This window comes from Equus caballus, chromosome 21 (genome assembly GCF_041296265.1).
Source record: "Equus caballus isolate H_3958 breed thoroughbred chromosome 21, TB-T2T, whole genome shotgun sequence".
Taxonomy (NCBI): Eukaryota; Metazoa; Chordata; class Mammalia; order Perissodactyla; family Equidae; genus Equus; species Equus caballus.
In genome coordinates this window covers 46,840,027-46,855,881 of record NC_091704.1, presented here as the reverse complement: position 1 = coordinate 46,855,881, position 15,855 = coordinate 46,840,027, and the positions used below count along the sequence as shown (strand labels likewise).

The following is a 15,855-nucleotide window of genomic DNA, read 5'->3' as shown; positions in this document are numbered from 1 at the left end:
ACTAACTAGACACTGTCTCTGGCAACTACAAGCAACAATTACTCTGACAAACTAAGAAAACAGTATCTGCAGCCAGGGAAGCAGACATGCAGTAAGAGGCAAAGTGACATCTCTGTCTGGACTCAAGGTAACAGACCACAGATAGAGCCATTCGGGACGTGATCTTTAAGGACTCTGCTATTTACTCATCATGCAAATCAGTTGTCAGCCATAAGTGTTCATTTCACAGGGCTAGTTGGGAAATCTCAAGAGCATTTCAGACTAAGTATTTATTATCCACAAAAATATTATGTCTAACTTAAACACATAAATATATAATTTGCTGGAGGTTTTACTATGTCTACTTTCACATGTCCTATGTCATTTATCTTGACAACAACCCCCTAAGGGATTTTCATCTCCACTTTACAGATAAGGCCATTGAAGCTCCAAGAGATTGAATAATGTGCTGTGTTCACATGGATAAGTAGGTGGTAAAGCCACAACTCAATCTCAGGAGTACTGACACCAAGTTTAGTACTTCTGATTCTTTTTTTTTTTTTTTTAAAGATTTTATTTTTCCTTTTTCTCCCCAAAGCCTCCCGGTACGTAGTTGTATATTCTTCGTTGTGGGTCCTTCTAGTTGTGGCATGTGGGACGCTGCCTCAGTGTGGTTTGATGAGCAGTGCCATGTCCACGCCCAGGATTCAAACCAACGAAACACTGGGCCGCCTGCAGCGGAGTGCGCGAACTTAACCACTCGGCCACGGGGCCAGCCCCCCCTTTTTTTTTTTTTTTTTAAGATTTTATTTTTTTTTCCTTTTTCTCTCCAAAGCCCCCCGGTACATGGTTGTTTTAGTTGTGGGTCCTTCTAGTTGTGCTATGTGGGATGCCGCCTCAGTGTGGCTTGACGAGCACTGCCAGGTCTGCACCCAGGATCCGAACCGGTGAAACCCTGGCCTGCCGAAGTGGAGTGCACAAACTTAACCACTTGGCCACAGGGCTGGCCCTAGTACTTCTACTTCTTAAACTTCATTTTTGTAAAAGCTTCTTTTTTTTTTTAAGTTGACCCTGAGCTAACAACTGTTGCCAGTCTATTTTTTTCTTCTCCCCAAAGCCCCCCAGTACATAGTTGTATATTCTAGTTGTAGGTCCTTGTAGTTCTGCTATGTGGGACATCGCCTCAGCACAGCTTGATGAGCGGTACTAGGTCCGCATCTAGCATCCAAACTGGCGAAACCTTGGGCTGCTGAAGCGGAGTGCACGAACTTAACCACTTGGCTGTGTGGCCGGCCCTATAAAAGCTTTAAGACATAATTTACATACCATACAATTCACCCATTTAAAGTGCACGATTCAGGGGTTTTAGTATATGCACAAAGTTTCTACAACCATTACAACAATCAATTTTAGATCACTTTCGTCACCCCCAAAAGAAACCCTGTACCCATCAGTAGTCACCCCCCCATCCTCCCTATCCCCGCCCCCAGGCCTAGATAACCACCAATTTTAATTTTTTTCCTATTACAGAACAATACCATCAAGTTTCTTTCAACTGTAACAAGTCTCCAGGACAGAGAAATAGGCACAGCCTTTTACAGTGCCCCACCCTAACGGCTAAGCAAAACTTGCTCACGTGTCCATTCTAAACTCTTTCACATTTAGACTGCTTTTTTCCCTTAGCTCAGATTTTTTTTTGAAGGAAGGAAGTAATTGCTCACTAAGACACAAAGTAAGTCCCTTGCTGTTTTGACGGCTCATCATTTATTGATCAGCAGTGAAAGTATTATTCACGCTTCTTAGCAAGAATCACTCTTACCAGGCATTCGCTGGGCCTTTAAACAATCCAAACACTTTATGAAACTCTCCCCAGTAAGAAACTCAAGCTAGAGAAGGAATAGTAAGACCCAAACACCAGTGTAAACCTCAACCCAAAGATCTGACCTCACCAAATAGCAGGCTCAATTCCAACCAAGAGGGTCTGCCACTTGATGGAATAAGAAGCTGCCTGAGGAAGCAAAGGGCAGCCAAGACACATCACAAGGAACAACTAGGCTTCAGGCATCCATGCAGGTTACTGGTCTAACAACCTCCGTGCCACAGTGACAGCTAAGAGGAACATTTTAAGGCAAAGCATCTCATGCCAAAGCTGACTCTTGGGGCATAAAGACCAAGAGGAGAGTCAGTGATCATACTAAAGGCCTAACTAGTTTTCAACCTCAACTCTCCAAATCACTCTGCAGGAGAAATTTAAAAAAGACTTCTGAATGATGCTCCCACCAGCCCTCTGAGGCCCTCTCTTGGATGGCTCAGGGCCACAGTCTATTCAGCCCTCTTGGAAGCCACCTTGAGGTCCGCAGGCCACACTGACTGGCAGGCACTACAGCCCTGCCCTCAAGGAGCTTACAGTTCTGGTGGAGAAAAGAGATCCACAGACATAAAGCAATTATACACAAAGGAGTGGAGAATAAATGCTCAACTGCATCACCAAGAATCCAGAGCTACAGCCAGCATCTATCATGGATAAAAAGAAAGGAGAATGCCGGTTATGAGGAAATCCTTGAGAATGCAAAGCGGCTGAAGTGGCAAGGGCCTCTGATACTGCCTGGTCTGGGGCTGTTCAAACTGTGTTCCTAGCACCCTTTCTCTTCTTTTCGTTCTCTATTTTTGGGGTTCCTCTATGATTTCATTTGAAACAGCAGTTCTCAACACGGGATGAGGGAAGAGATCATAGTCACCTGAAAAAAATGTAGCTTCCTACTGCAGGTGTCCCTCCCCCCACACACCCTTCCCTGCACCTGGGGCATATCTGAATCTCTAAAGCAGGACTTGGGAAAGCGTATTTTGAAAAAGTTCCCCAAAGAATCATACTGTTTAAAAAAAGAAGTTCCCTGAGCGGAACATGTTTAAAAACTCTCACCTAATCCAACTCTAACAATCAGGAAATGAGACCCAAAGAGGTAAACGGGCTCTCTCAAAGTCACACAGAAAAGAAATGGCCAGCGCCCAGGGCCTCCCAAATCCAAGCTAATGGTCTTTCAACCAACCAGCAGGGGGCAGAATCTGTGGTGAGCCTGGAAAGCATATTAAGATTTGGACCAGTGGAGACAAAATGCAGTATCCATTTATGATAAAAACTCTCCACAAAGTGGGCACGGAAAGAATGTAGCTCAACATAATAAAGGCCATATATGACAAATCCACAGCTAACATACTCAACAGTAAAAAGCCGAAAGCTTTTCCTCTAAGACTGAGAACAAGACAGGGATGCCCACTCTCTCCACTTTTATTCAACAAAATATTGAAAGTCCAAACCACAGCAATTGGGTAAGAAAAAGAAATAAAAGGCATCCAAACTGGGACAGAAGAACTAAAACTGTCGGTATTTGCAGATAATGATACTATACATAGAAAACCCTAAAGACTCCACCAAAAAACTATTAAAACTAATAAATGAATTCAGTATTTGCAGGATACAAAATTAATTATACAGAAATCAGTTGTGTTTCTATACACTAATAAGCTATCAGAAAGAGAAATTAAGAAAACAATCCCATTTCCAATTACATCAGAAAGAATACCTAGGAATAAATTTAACCAAGGAGGTGAAAGACATGTACTCTGAAAACTATAAGGCACTGGTGAAAGAAACTGAAAATGATACAATAAATAGAAAGATACACCATGCTCATGGATTGGAAGAATTAACATTGTTAAAATGTCCATACTACCCAAAGCAATCTACAGATTGAATTCAATCCCCATCAAAATACCAATGACATTTCTCAATGAACTAGAACAAAGAATCCTAAAATTTGAATGGAACCACAGAAGAGCTCGAATAGACAACCTTGAGAAAGAAGACAAAGCTCAAAGTATCATGCTCCCTGATTCCAAACTGTACAACAAAGCTACAGTTATCAAAACGGTATGGTACTGGCATGAAAACAGACACATAGAACAATGGAATAGAGAGCCCAGAAAGAAACTCATGCACATATGGTCAATTAATCTACAACAAAGGAAGCAAGCATATTCAATGGAGAAAGACAGTCTTTTCAATAAATGGTGCTGGGAAAACTGGACAGCTACACGCAAAAGAATGAAACTGGACCACTATCTTACATCACATACAAAAATAAACTGAAAATGGATTAAACACTTGAACATAAGACCTGAAACCACAAAATTCCTAGAAGAAATCATAGGCAGTCAGCTTTGACATCAGTCTTAGCAATATTTTTTTAGACCAGTCTCCTCAGACAAGGCAGCAAAAGCAAAAATAAACAAATGGGATTACATCAAACTAAAAAGCTTCTGCACAATGAAGGAAACCATCAACAAAACAAAAAGGGAGAAGATATCTGCAAATTATACATCCAATAAGGAGTTAATATCCAAAATATATAAAGAACTTACACAACTTAATATCAAAAAACCCAAACAACCCAAGTAGAAAATGGGCAGAGGACCAGAATAGATATTTTTCCAAAGATGACACACAGATGGCCAACAGACACATGAAAAGATCCTCCAAATCACTAATCATCAGGGAAATGCAAATCAAAACCACAATGAGATACCACCTCACATCCATCAGAATGGCTATTACCAAAAAGACAAAAGTAACAAGTGTTGGTGAGGATGTGGAGAAAAGGGAACCCTCGTACATTGTTGGTGGGAATCTAAATTGGCGCAGCCACTATGGAAAACAGTGTGAAAGTTCCTCAAAAAATTAACAATAGAACTACCAGAGCCAGCCCTGATGGCCTAGTGGTTAAAGTTTGGCATTCTTACTGCTTTGGCGGCCCAAGTTTGGTTCCTGGTCATGGAACCACACTACTTGTCTGTCAGTAGCCATGCTGTGGCGACGGCTCACACAGAAGAACTAGGAGGACTTAAGGACTTACAACTAGAATATACAACTATGTCCCGGGCTTTGAGGAGAAGAAAAAAAAGAGGAAGAGTGGAAAGAGATGTTAGCTCAGGGTGAATCCTTCCCAGCAAAGGAAAAAAAAAAATAGAACTACCATAGGATCGAGCAATTCCACTTTTGGGTATTTATCTGAATAAAACAGAAACTCTAATCCTCAGAGATATATGCACCCCTATGTTCAAGGCAGCATTATTTACAATAGCCAAGATATGGAAGCAACCCAAATGCTCATCAATAGATGAATGGATAAGGAAGATGTGGTATTTATAAACATACATACATACACACACACCGGAATATTACTCAGCCATAAAAAGAATGAAATTTAGCCATTTGCAAAACATGAATGGACCTAGAGGGTACTATGTTAAGTGAAATAAGTCAGACAGAGAAAGAAACCATACAATTTCACTTACATGTAGAATCTAAAAAACAAAACGAACAAACAAAACAGAAATAAACTCACAGACGAGGAAACAAACTGGTGGTTACCAGAGTGTCGGGAGAGGTTGGGGGTGGGCAAAATAGGTGAAGGGGATTAAGAGGTAAAAACTCCCAGTTACAAAATAAATAAGTCATGGGGATGTAATGCACAGCATAGGAAATATAGTCAATAATATTATAATAACTTCGGATGGTGAGAGATGGTAACTAAACTTATCATGGTGATCATTTTATAACGTACATAAATATAGAATCACTGTGATGTACACCTGAAACTAATAGGATATGGTATGTCAGTTATACTTCAATTTAAAAAAATAATTAAAAAAAAGATTTGGACCAGTGGAAGTGGCAGAAGGAGCGGAGGACTCTTAAATAGGAAAACGACACTTGAAGGCTGCATCCAGAAGGAGCCTGGCTGTGGTGTGCGGGGTGTCTTGGGGTGGTGCTTCTGAAGGGACAGTGGTAGGTGGAGAGACCAGTTAAGCAGTGGTCAGTGGTCCCAGGCATGAAAGGAGATGCTAGAAAGGGAGAGTGGCAATGGAAATGAAGATAGACCAGCACGGAGGCCCCCTCAAAGGGCACCCTTGGGACACTGACTGGTTTGGAGTACAGGTGACTGGGGAAAGAAGGGCTGTTGGCAGCAGCTGGGAGGCTGACTTACAAAGAGGAAGGCCAAGCTGAACTGGAGGTATAGGCCCCGGGTATAACACGGTCCCCAAACCCCTAGAGACCAGGGAAGATACTGTTAGAGGACAGAAACGGAATCCATGACACAGCTTACTGAAAAAGAAATCTATGCCAGGGTGAGGCCCTCCTGGTAGACGGAAACGGTACCCATTGTGGGTATGGCACAGTCCTACAAAAGGGACCGCCCCCTGGCTTCAGACACAAGCCTGTGGAGAGTGCAAAATGAAGAACAATGATGGAAGGGAATGTAGGACAAGCCCTGCAGGCACGTGTGAGCGCGCACGCGCGCACACACACACCCCACCATTCTGGAGTGGTATGGAGTGATAGTGACTTACAGCAATTAACATTTAATAAGCGTTTACTACATGTCACGTATTGTGTTAACAGCTTTCCATGGATTGCCCTACTTAAGACTAACAACAACTTTATGGGCTAGATACTATAACTTTTATTCCCATCTCACAGATCAGGAAACTGAGGCTCAGAGAAGTTAAAAACTCAGCTCAAATCCATGCAGCAAGCAGCAGAGCTCTAATTCCAAAGCCATGCTCTTAACCACCACATTACATTGAAAGCAAAGAGGGTAGCGTTGGAATGCGTACAAGTGCTAGAAGAAAGGTGTCAGGTGGCAGTTATGGGCTGTCAGAGACTTATAATTTAAGCTAACTGATGTGACTAACAGCAGCTGCAGAAACACATGGCATTGCCTTCTGTGCCTCCCCCGGCCCCTCCTCCTCCAGAACTGCTATATAAATACTAGGTCAGCTGACTACCTGGCGAGGAGCTAAAAGCCTTAGAGAAGAAGCTTTTCCATGGTCTTGGAGGGAGAGGGAGCAGGGGCCAATGAGAAGGTGCCTTAGGCTCATGAAGGGCCAGACTGACCTAATGGTAAAGCAGCATGTCACAGAAAGGAGGAAACAATTCTGCACGTCCTAGTGGGGCTCCTTGATTCTATCCTTCAGGATTTCTCTCTCACTTGCACACCCCCGCGCACACGCCTTATGTAAGGGATGAGGACAGATGCTCCAACCACCCAGTCCCAACATGCCGACGAGCCTTTCAAGTTGCCCCTCCTGCCTGTCCGCTACATCACCCCTCTTCCCACACCAGAGCCCACTTTAACGCTGCCCTTTCCAAGTCCTACACAGCCTTCAAATGAGGCCACATGCTGCAGCAGGTTCTGCGGCGAGTCCTCCTCTGTGCTCCGGGAGCATTCTGTGCACTCCTCCCACACAAACAGGCAGCACCTACCTCTGAGTTTCAGAGCCATCTGTTGACCTGCCAACTCCCCAACAGAATGCGACCCTCCTGAGTGCACAGACTATTTCTTTGTACTCCTAATTCTAACACAGCACTTAGCAAATGGCACTACACAATAATTCTCCCAGTTCCAGTGAATTTGAATGATAACAGCATCTAGCAGTTGTTGAGGATCTACCATGTGTCAGACCCTGGGCTGGCTGTGCGTGGTATTTCTTCTCATGCTCAAAAAAGCCTGCGGGGAAGGTGGTTATCCAGTGTTACAGGTGAGCAAAGGAAGTCTCAGAGAGCTGAAGCTGCACTGGGAAGTGGACCTCAGGGATTGAAGCAAAACAGGAATTTCATGTCTGGAGAAATGGTGGGAACAGTAAGGCTTTTTTTTTTCTTTCAACAAGTTTTTATTGAGCACCTCACAGTGAGATTTCTGATTCAAACACCTGGGCTCATTCCCTTCAGGGTATTCTCAGGAATTTTAAAACTCTTTTAGCAGAAACAAAAAACTTAGCAGCTCAGGACCATTGTCTAAAACAGGAGGTGGCAAGCTGTCACAAGGGAAAGGCAGACTTCAAAGTATCTCCCCATTGTGACCAGGACTTCCATACACCAGCCTCGCTGCTTCTTAGAGCTGAAACCGCCCCCCCCAACCCCCTCCACCCCGTGCCCAAAAGCAAACAACTGAAGGCTTAAATGCCAACTCTGAAAGGCCCACTAGTCAGGTCAATAAGGAATGATGAAGGACAGGGGCACAGGAGGAAAACGTATTTACAGATGAAATCAAAGCAGCATGGTCTTGCCAACGCCTTTGAAACAGATACAGTTATTACTCCCAGAGGTAATCTAATTCTACTTACTCATATCTTAAGTAAATCATCGAACAGATGTGATAAACGCACAAAATTTGACCTTTGATATAGAAAATTGTTAGAAATGAGGGAAGAGGAAAGATAAGTTCACAGAATGAAACTAGCAAAATGTCAAAGGCGAGATGTTAGCAAGGGAAAAGTCAACTACTAAGTGTTCTCATTAGGTTGGAATTTTACATATAATCAAATCATTCTCAAAAGTATAAAGGAACAAAGAAAAGAGGAAAAGAAAGTTTTAGATATGGTGAAAAATACTGTAAGAGAGTTACCACACAGTGAACTTTCCTAGTATGATACCACGGCAACAAAGACAACAGCTAAATATTCTGCTTTCATGAATACCTTAGCTGGCAAAGATTTCTGTATCCCAAGATTAAGGATCAAGCATTTTCTGAAAGCATCCAAGTGGCTCTGACCAACAACTTCTGAATAATAATAACAACGACAGCCCACGACTACTGAGAGCCAAGTATGTGCCAAGTGTTCTGCTAAGGACATCACGTGTATAATCACAGTTAATACTCATAAATACTCACATATACCTACGAGATAAGATTGGCATTATTATTATTCCCATTTTTCGGGTAGAAACACAACCAAGCCTTAAAGGACTGGCCTTCCTCACAGCTAGCAAGGGAGAGCAACTGGCAAGGGTTTGCCATCCCTCGAGCTGAGCTGTGACACTTGATGTACATAGAGGGGACAGGGGACTAAAGGAAAAGCGAGGCCCTGCGGTCGTTCCGCTCTCACCCTCCCTCCTAGAGTCCCTCTCCATTTTTCCTCCCCTCTTCTTCCTCCCAAAGCAACAGAAGATTAGAGGTTATAAGAATTATTCCAGTTCAATGCTGCCTCCCAATCTATCTCAAGAGGTTTCTTTTCTTTTTTTTAAAGATTTTATTTCTCCTTTTTCTCCCCAAAGCCCCCTGGTATATAGCTGTATATTCTTAGTTGTGGGTCCTTCTAGTTGTGGCATGTGGGACGCTGCCTCAGCATGGCTTGCCGAGGGGTGCCACGTCCGCACCCAGGATGTGAACTGGCAAAACCCTGGGCCACCGAAGCAGAGCATGCGAACTTAACCACTCGGCCACTGGGCCGGGCCCTCTAGAGGTTTATTTTAAATGATTCATTAAACTGCAAACCTACTGTTCTCCTTGTTGTCTCAAAAAAGCACATCAGAAGACATAAGCGTAACTTGAGGAGAAACTGAGGGTGGTTCCCTACTGGGAAAACAACTCAAAGTATATGCTCTACTGACACGTATCAGTAGCACCATCTTCAAACATGACAGCTACACGCAGGTTATAAATTTTTCCACGTACAATTATTGCAACCATTTAAGATACACATACATGGACAAAGCCTGGAAATAACTGCTTTGGTTAGGGTAGCATAATTAAGGGTGACTTTATTTTTCTAACTTTCAAACTCTGCAACTTTATTACATTGTCTTTATCATAAAAATAAGATATGTATCTTTTATAGTGATAAAAAATAAATTTGGCCCTTAAAAATCTAGTTCTTTCTAAAGCACACTGTCACACAGGATGGTTGTAATGTGGAAGTATCCAAGAATATCATACATTCTGCTGAGGATGTTCAGAGAAGGATTTAGAACTTTAAATTTCTAAGCACAGGTTCCCCAGAGCCTACGATTTTGACAGAAGCCCTAGTTTTGACATTAGAGACGGAAGTGGAGTGCAGAAGAGCGTCCGGCTCTGAGATGGTGGCTGTCCATGTGGCAGCTGTTTGACCAGGCTACAGGAAGTGTTGCTTGACATAGCCTCATGACATCTTCTGATGCTCCATCTGCAGAAGTGGTGTGGTGTTGGATATGACCCAGGGACACGCTACAGGAAGCACATGCAGGAGAGAAAAAGCAGAAGCTTCGGACAGATCATCGGGCTAAAGCCACAGCTAAGAAAGTGATCATTTTGGGAAGAACTTTTATGCCTTTCAATGGCCTGTTAAATCACTAACAACGACCTCTAAGCTCAAAGAGCCAATTCTGCCATTAAAAAATTAATTTGGAATGGAGAAAAAGTTATAGAGTATTTAAAAAAAGATAATGGATCTAAATTTTGCTTTCAAAGGAATTTTTTATTGACCGAACTGAGGCAGGAGGTCTGTTTTAGGATAAGCCAATCTTTTTTTGTCATTGATCCGTCAGTCATCAAAGTTAGTAATCCAATACAGCAGTGTTCCACCAAAAAACAATCTCAATCATTCCATCTGTTTTGTATCCCCAACATTTCGAACAGTGCTTGGTACTGGCAAGTGTTGAGCAAATATCTGCTGAATGAATTAACGCTTTCCAAAGGGTCCAGTATCCATTCACCGTCACCTGGTGGATAACCTAAAAGTCAAGAAAGAAACTACTAGAGAACACGAATGAGAAAGCACTCTAGTGTGCAAAAGCCAATCACGACTATCAGCAGGTTTCACTAGTAATATTCCCTGCACCCACAAATATAAGGATATGAGGATGGCCCTGGAGTCAGACTGCCCTAGTTTAAATCCTGGCACCACTTCTGCAGTTGTGACCCTGAGCGGGGCACTCAGCTTCATTGGGTTTCGCTTTCCACATCTAAACACAAAAAATGGAGGTAACAGTACTACCCACTGCATAAGATAGTTGAAAGGATGAAATGAGATAAGCGCAGTTCCTGGGACACAGAAATGCCTACTAAATATCAGTAATTAATCATCTTTAAATTTTCATATATACCCACAGTCACTTCTCTGGGAAGAATACAGGCTCACAGGTTCACTTCTCCCCACCGAAAGAAACAGTCTTAAATGAAGACTAGGCAATTGAATGCATTCTTTTCCCTGAGGGAAAAGTGAAAAGGAAAAAAATCAGCTCTTAAGTCTGGATTTTTTTTGACCCTTCTCAATCTTCATCTCTCACGCCTTTTCTTTCCACGTCTACATCAAACTTTTCCTGAGCTCCTGTGGGCCTGGCTAGCCACTGGCACTGCTGATCTTAGGAGAGACTTAACTCTGTTCTGCAATGCTGCTGTGCCCCTGGGCAGGACATTTAACCTCGGGGTGGGGGTGGGGGGACACCTCATTTCCACATCTGTATAACAGAGAGTGCCGTGGTGGAGGAGATTATCTTTAAACTCTCTTCCAAATCTAGAAATCCATAAATAAGTAATTGATAGCCATTATCAGTACATTCAAGTCAAGCACTGACCTAATTAAATTCTATTAGAAAGTACATTTTAACCATATTTGGAATACCACACAAATATGGGCACAAGTACAGCAGACTCTAAAAACAGATTTTTCCTGGTCTCAGTGTTAGAGAACAACATATGAGCACTCTGCAGCTTTTATTCAACTTCCTTATCACACTGGAATGAGCTCTTATTAAATCAGAACCACTCTCTCTTTCTCTTAGGGCCAACCTAATGGTCCTTTCAAGCTTCTGGGTACAGACACTAAGCATTTCTACCAAACCAGTGCTTACAATTTCAAGGTAACCAAGCAGAGAACTAACAGCCTTGAAGCATCAGAATTGTCATTCAGCATCAGAGAAGGTGACTAATTAGAAAACCATTTAAAAATCACACTACTTTGTTTGGATCTTTGCGCTACCAAGCATCTCCCCATCACATTGAGTGTTTGTTGAAGAAAATATGTCTTAGGTAAAATGACGTTATAGGTTAACAACTGACATGGAAAGACATTTACAATATACATCACTAGTGAAAAAGGCAGATTACAAAATAATATGATCAGCAATATTAATCTCATTTTGGTAAACACATACACTGACACACATATCTAACAGGGTGCACTTCAAGCTGTTAATAAGTTTATAATTTTTCTTTAAAAAATTTGTTAGCATATCTGTGTTTTCTTATTTTTCTACAATGAACACTTACAGCTTCTGAAATAATGATAATTCAAACAAGTGCTTTAACAAGAAAAATGGATCTGGCAACCAAACCATAACCAAACGCCTCCCTAAAGTGGATCTGATCAGGGTTCCCCTACACGGAGGTGCGACATCTTTTGCACCTTGTGCCAAGGGCTAAATTAGGGTAGAGGTGCTGAGATGTTTCTAGGTACCAGCCATGAGGAGGTACCAAGACAGGCCCAGATCTCTCCCTCCTGTTTATCTCAACTTCCAGAGCCAAGCTTCCCACTTACTAGCATTACCAATTAGTAACCCTCTGAGCAGAGTTTACAAAATATAACGAAAAGTCCTAAATTACAGTTCAGGATTTTAACTTTCACATTCACTGATTTAGGAGAATCACTGACAGAAGGGCCTTCAGTTACTCTGGCAGAGACCCACTTTTAAAAGGTGGAGTTAACTACTACTCCTCCTTTTAGGCTGTCCAGTGCCAGTTGCTTATGATCACAAGAAAAAAAAAATAAGCCATCATGTTTAAAAGCATCATCTTCAAATACTTTATCCAGTTAAGCCCTCCTGTTTTTAACACAAAGTGCTAACTTTTGATAGACTCTTTGGCATAGTGAAGGCAGCTGCTGTTGAACCTTCCAGGATCTGATCAGCCAAGAGCAAGCTCATCACCAGGCACAGGGACCGTAAGGAACATGACATCGTAAAGCGTGAAGGTTGTTCTTGCAGCTCAGTGATCTACCAGCAAAAAGGTGGACATCTTCTATTTCCCGGTTAACAAAAGGAAAGTACATCCAAAGAAGTAAGTGATAGGAAGACATACATGAAAGGCAGTAAAGATGAAGGCAATATGAGGGAAAGGAGTAGAACGACAGTCTTCAGAAAAGTGTTCTGAGGGACTCCTCCTGAGTGAGCCAAGGGAAAGTCACCAGACCCAGTGCTCTCAGAGACATAGAAGCTACGCCTCACAGCTGCTCACACGCATGTTCAATAATGGGATAACCAGCAGAAGCTACATATTTAAAAACAGATTTTCTTACCCCCTCAGTCCCTTACCTTTTAAAAACCATTCACAATTAAGGTCAGAGCCTTATCCTCTGTTAGAAAATATTTGTAGAGACAGATTATAACAAAGAAGTATAGTGTCTACACAGCATTATTTTACTGCAAGAAAACAAAACTGCCAACTACAAGGATCTGAAAAATGTGACCATTTTGAGCTTATTTTGGGGCTGAACCACTCCCCTTCCCTAATTATCCCTCAAAGGAAATACATCAGGCACTGTGGGCAAAGAGAGAAAACATGTTTAATTACAACACGAGCATTTGGTGGATGAAAAATATGAACATTCTTGAACTCTGGCCACGTTTCAAGAGGACTTTCCACTTGTAGCTTAATCTCACCGAAGAGGAAAGTTTAAAGTTCAGTTATACCTCAACCAGGGCTCAATTAAAAAAAAAAATATGAAGAGAAACTGACCACATTACTTACCAGTGATACTACAAGGGAAGTCTGCTAAAAATTCAAGATGACCCTGACTCCTTATCAAGCATTTACAGAGGAAGTGTTTTTTTTATTTTAAAATTAAGACCCATTTCAAGAGTACTCTGCACTGGAGAAAACACACACATCTTGAATTGGGAAATACATGTGCGAAGGCTCAGGCTCCAGGTGGTCTTACAGAAGCCGGTCCTCACCAGGACCTCTCATCTACGGCCCACCTGCCTTTGCTTTACAGAGATGGGAAGACACCCTAAGTGCAGTTTGGTAGCACTTCTGCACATTGCTGATTAAAGTGCTGGAGAGAGGACCAGAAAAAAACCTTCAGGAACCGAAAATGAGAACGCTCTAATTAGGCATCTGGATTGGGAGCAGCTGCTCAAGAAGCCCTCAGCACGACCTACAGGTTGTAATCTCTCCGACCTCTTCTCCTGTGACTCTCCCCCTCACCCACAGGGCTTCTGCAGGGCTGGCTTCCTTGATGCTCCTCCGGCACTCCAGATTCTTCCCTCTACCTGCCCTGCTCTTCCCTCAGGTCCCAAGCATCCTTCAAGTCTTTGCTTAAATGCCACCGTTGCAAGGAGGAAAAAGGTGCCTTTTCTTTTCCCATGATACTCATCACCTAATACACCATATAATTTACTTATATCTGTTACTTTCCCCTCTCTCCCTCAAACAAGCTCCAGGAGAGCGGGGATCTTTGCTCACTGATGTATACCCTAAGCGTTTAGAACAGTGCCTGGCACAGAGTAGAAGCTCAAAAGATTTCCTGAATGAATGAATGAACTTGACAGTAAAACTCCAGGAGGAAAGCAAGAGGGGGTGGAAAGGGTGATGTGAGGGGGTGAAATGAAAGGGGGAAGAAGCGACACAGGCGAATCACCAGGGAGAGGTAGACACTGGGGCCGAGCCACAGTTTCTCCCTGCAGTGCTGAAGGGAGGCGGGAGGCGGTATCCCGCCGGCGGCATCGAGTAGCACTGAGAAGCAGGCAGCAGAGACCGCCGAGCTCTGAAGACTCCCCAAGAAATTCCAGGGGCAGGACAGACCCAGCCGGGCGGTGGGCTCTGAGCAGGCACCCACGGGGGTCCGGACCCCCAGCCCTCCCCTCCCGCGGCGCCCAGAACCCCAGCTCCATTCAAATGTGGTCAGGGGCGTCCCTGGCCGCAGTACCCTCCCGGTTCGGGCCCCCTCACCTGGTCGCCAGCGAGCCGGGCCCTGCACTCCGGCACCTGCCTGCCCGCGCCGGGGGCCCCCACCCCGGCCCGCGGGGAGGCCCAGAGCGCCCCTGCGGGCCCCACCCCGCCGGCCCCCCTCCCGCACACGGGCAGGAAGCACCCGCGGCCCTCCCTGCGGCGGGGAAGGGGCAACCGGTGCCCCTAGCCCGGGCCGCCCCAGCCCGACGCCCCGCCCGCGCGGCGCCCCCTCACCTCGGGGCGCACGTACGACACGAAGGAGGGCTTGGGCGCCTTGGTGCCGCCGCCACCGCCGACTACCCCTTTCCCCAGCATACCGCCGCCCTGGGAAGCAGCGACGCGCGGGAGGAGAGGCGGCCGCTCGGGCTCCGGCAGCGGCGGCGGCCACCAGCACTGGCGGCTGGGGCTCCGCCCATCCCCAGGGCAGCGGCGGCCGCGGCACCGCCCGCATCCGGCTCCGCCGCTGACACCGCTCGCCCCGCCCAGGCCCGCGGGCCCCACCCACTCCGCGCGCTGGCCCATGGAGTCGGACGCCGGAGACTGGAGGCCACGCCCCCTCCGTTCGCGACCGGCCGGTTTGTAGGGTGGAGACTCGCCTTCCGAGATAGGCTCCGCGCCACCCTCTTGCGGCAAAGCCCGCCCCTATGCGTTCTCTGATTGGCCAGAATGCGCTGCCGGCCGAGCCCCGCGCCAAACCCCTTCTTGAACGAACGTGGAGAGATGGTTCTTCTGACCAATCCAGAGAGCGTTCTTTCCGGACTCCCCGGCGATTGGATAGCAAGAATGTCACCGTCGTCCAATGATCCTGCGGTCACTAAGTTGTGAGCAGTGTTCCTTGTCGTTTTGTAATAAAACTTCCAAAAGTGTGGTGTAGCGAATCTCGCTATAGGAGTTACAAAAACACATCAATGACGTTCACGTTTATTGTATCATGTGGCGAGAAAAATGAGACAAACCAAGTGTTAACAGGCACTTAGGAATAGGTTTGAATGTTTGATCATAAAAGGTCTTGTGCACTTCATTTTCCCAAACTGTTTTTTCTTTGTTTCTAACAGAATATCAAAACCCCTTAAGAGATTTTTTATCCACCCTCCCAAGTTATTGATAAAAT

The 15,855-nt window shown here is 44.5% G+C and overlaps 1 protein-coding gene across 1 annotated transcript in view; it reads right to left on the bottom strand.

Annotated features, from left to right (window-relative positions):
* MTMR12 (myotubularin related protein 12) overlaps positions 1–15,289 on the bottom strand; it is a 70,349-nt gene extending 55,060 nt beyond the window's left edge. Inside the window, exon 1 of the mRNA XM_023625797.2 lies at positions 14,979–15,289. Within this exon, the coding sequence (XP_023481565.2) occupies positions 14,979–15,266 (288 nt within the window). The 5' untranslated portion in view covers positions 15,267–15,289. The remainder of the gene's footprint in view (positions 1–14,978) is intronic.
* Positions 15,290–15,855: the final 566 nt, after the last annotated feature.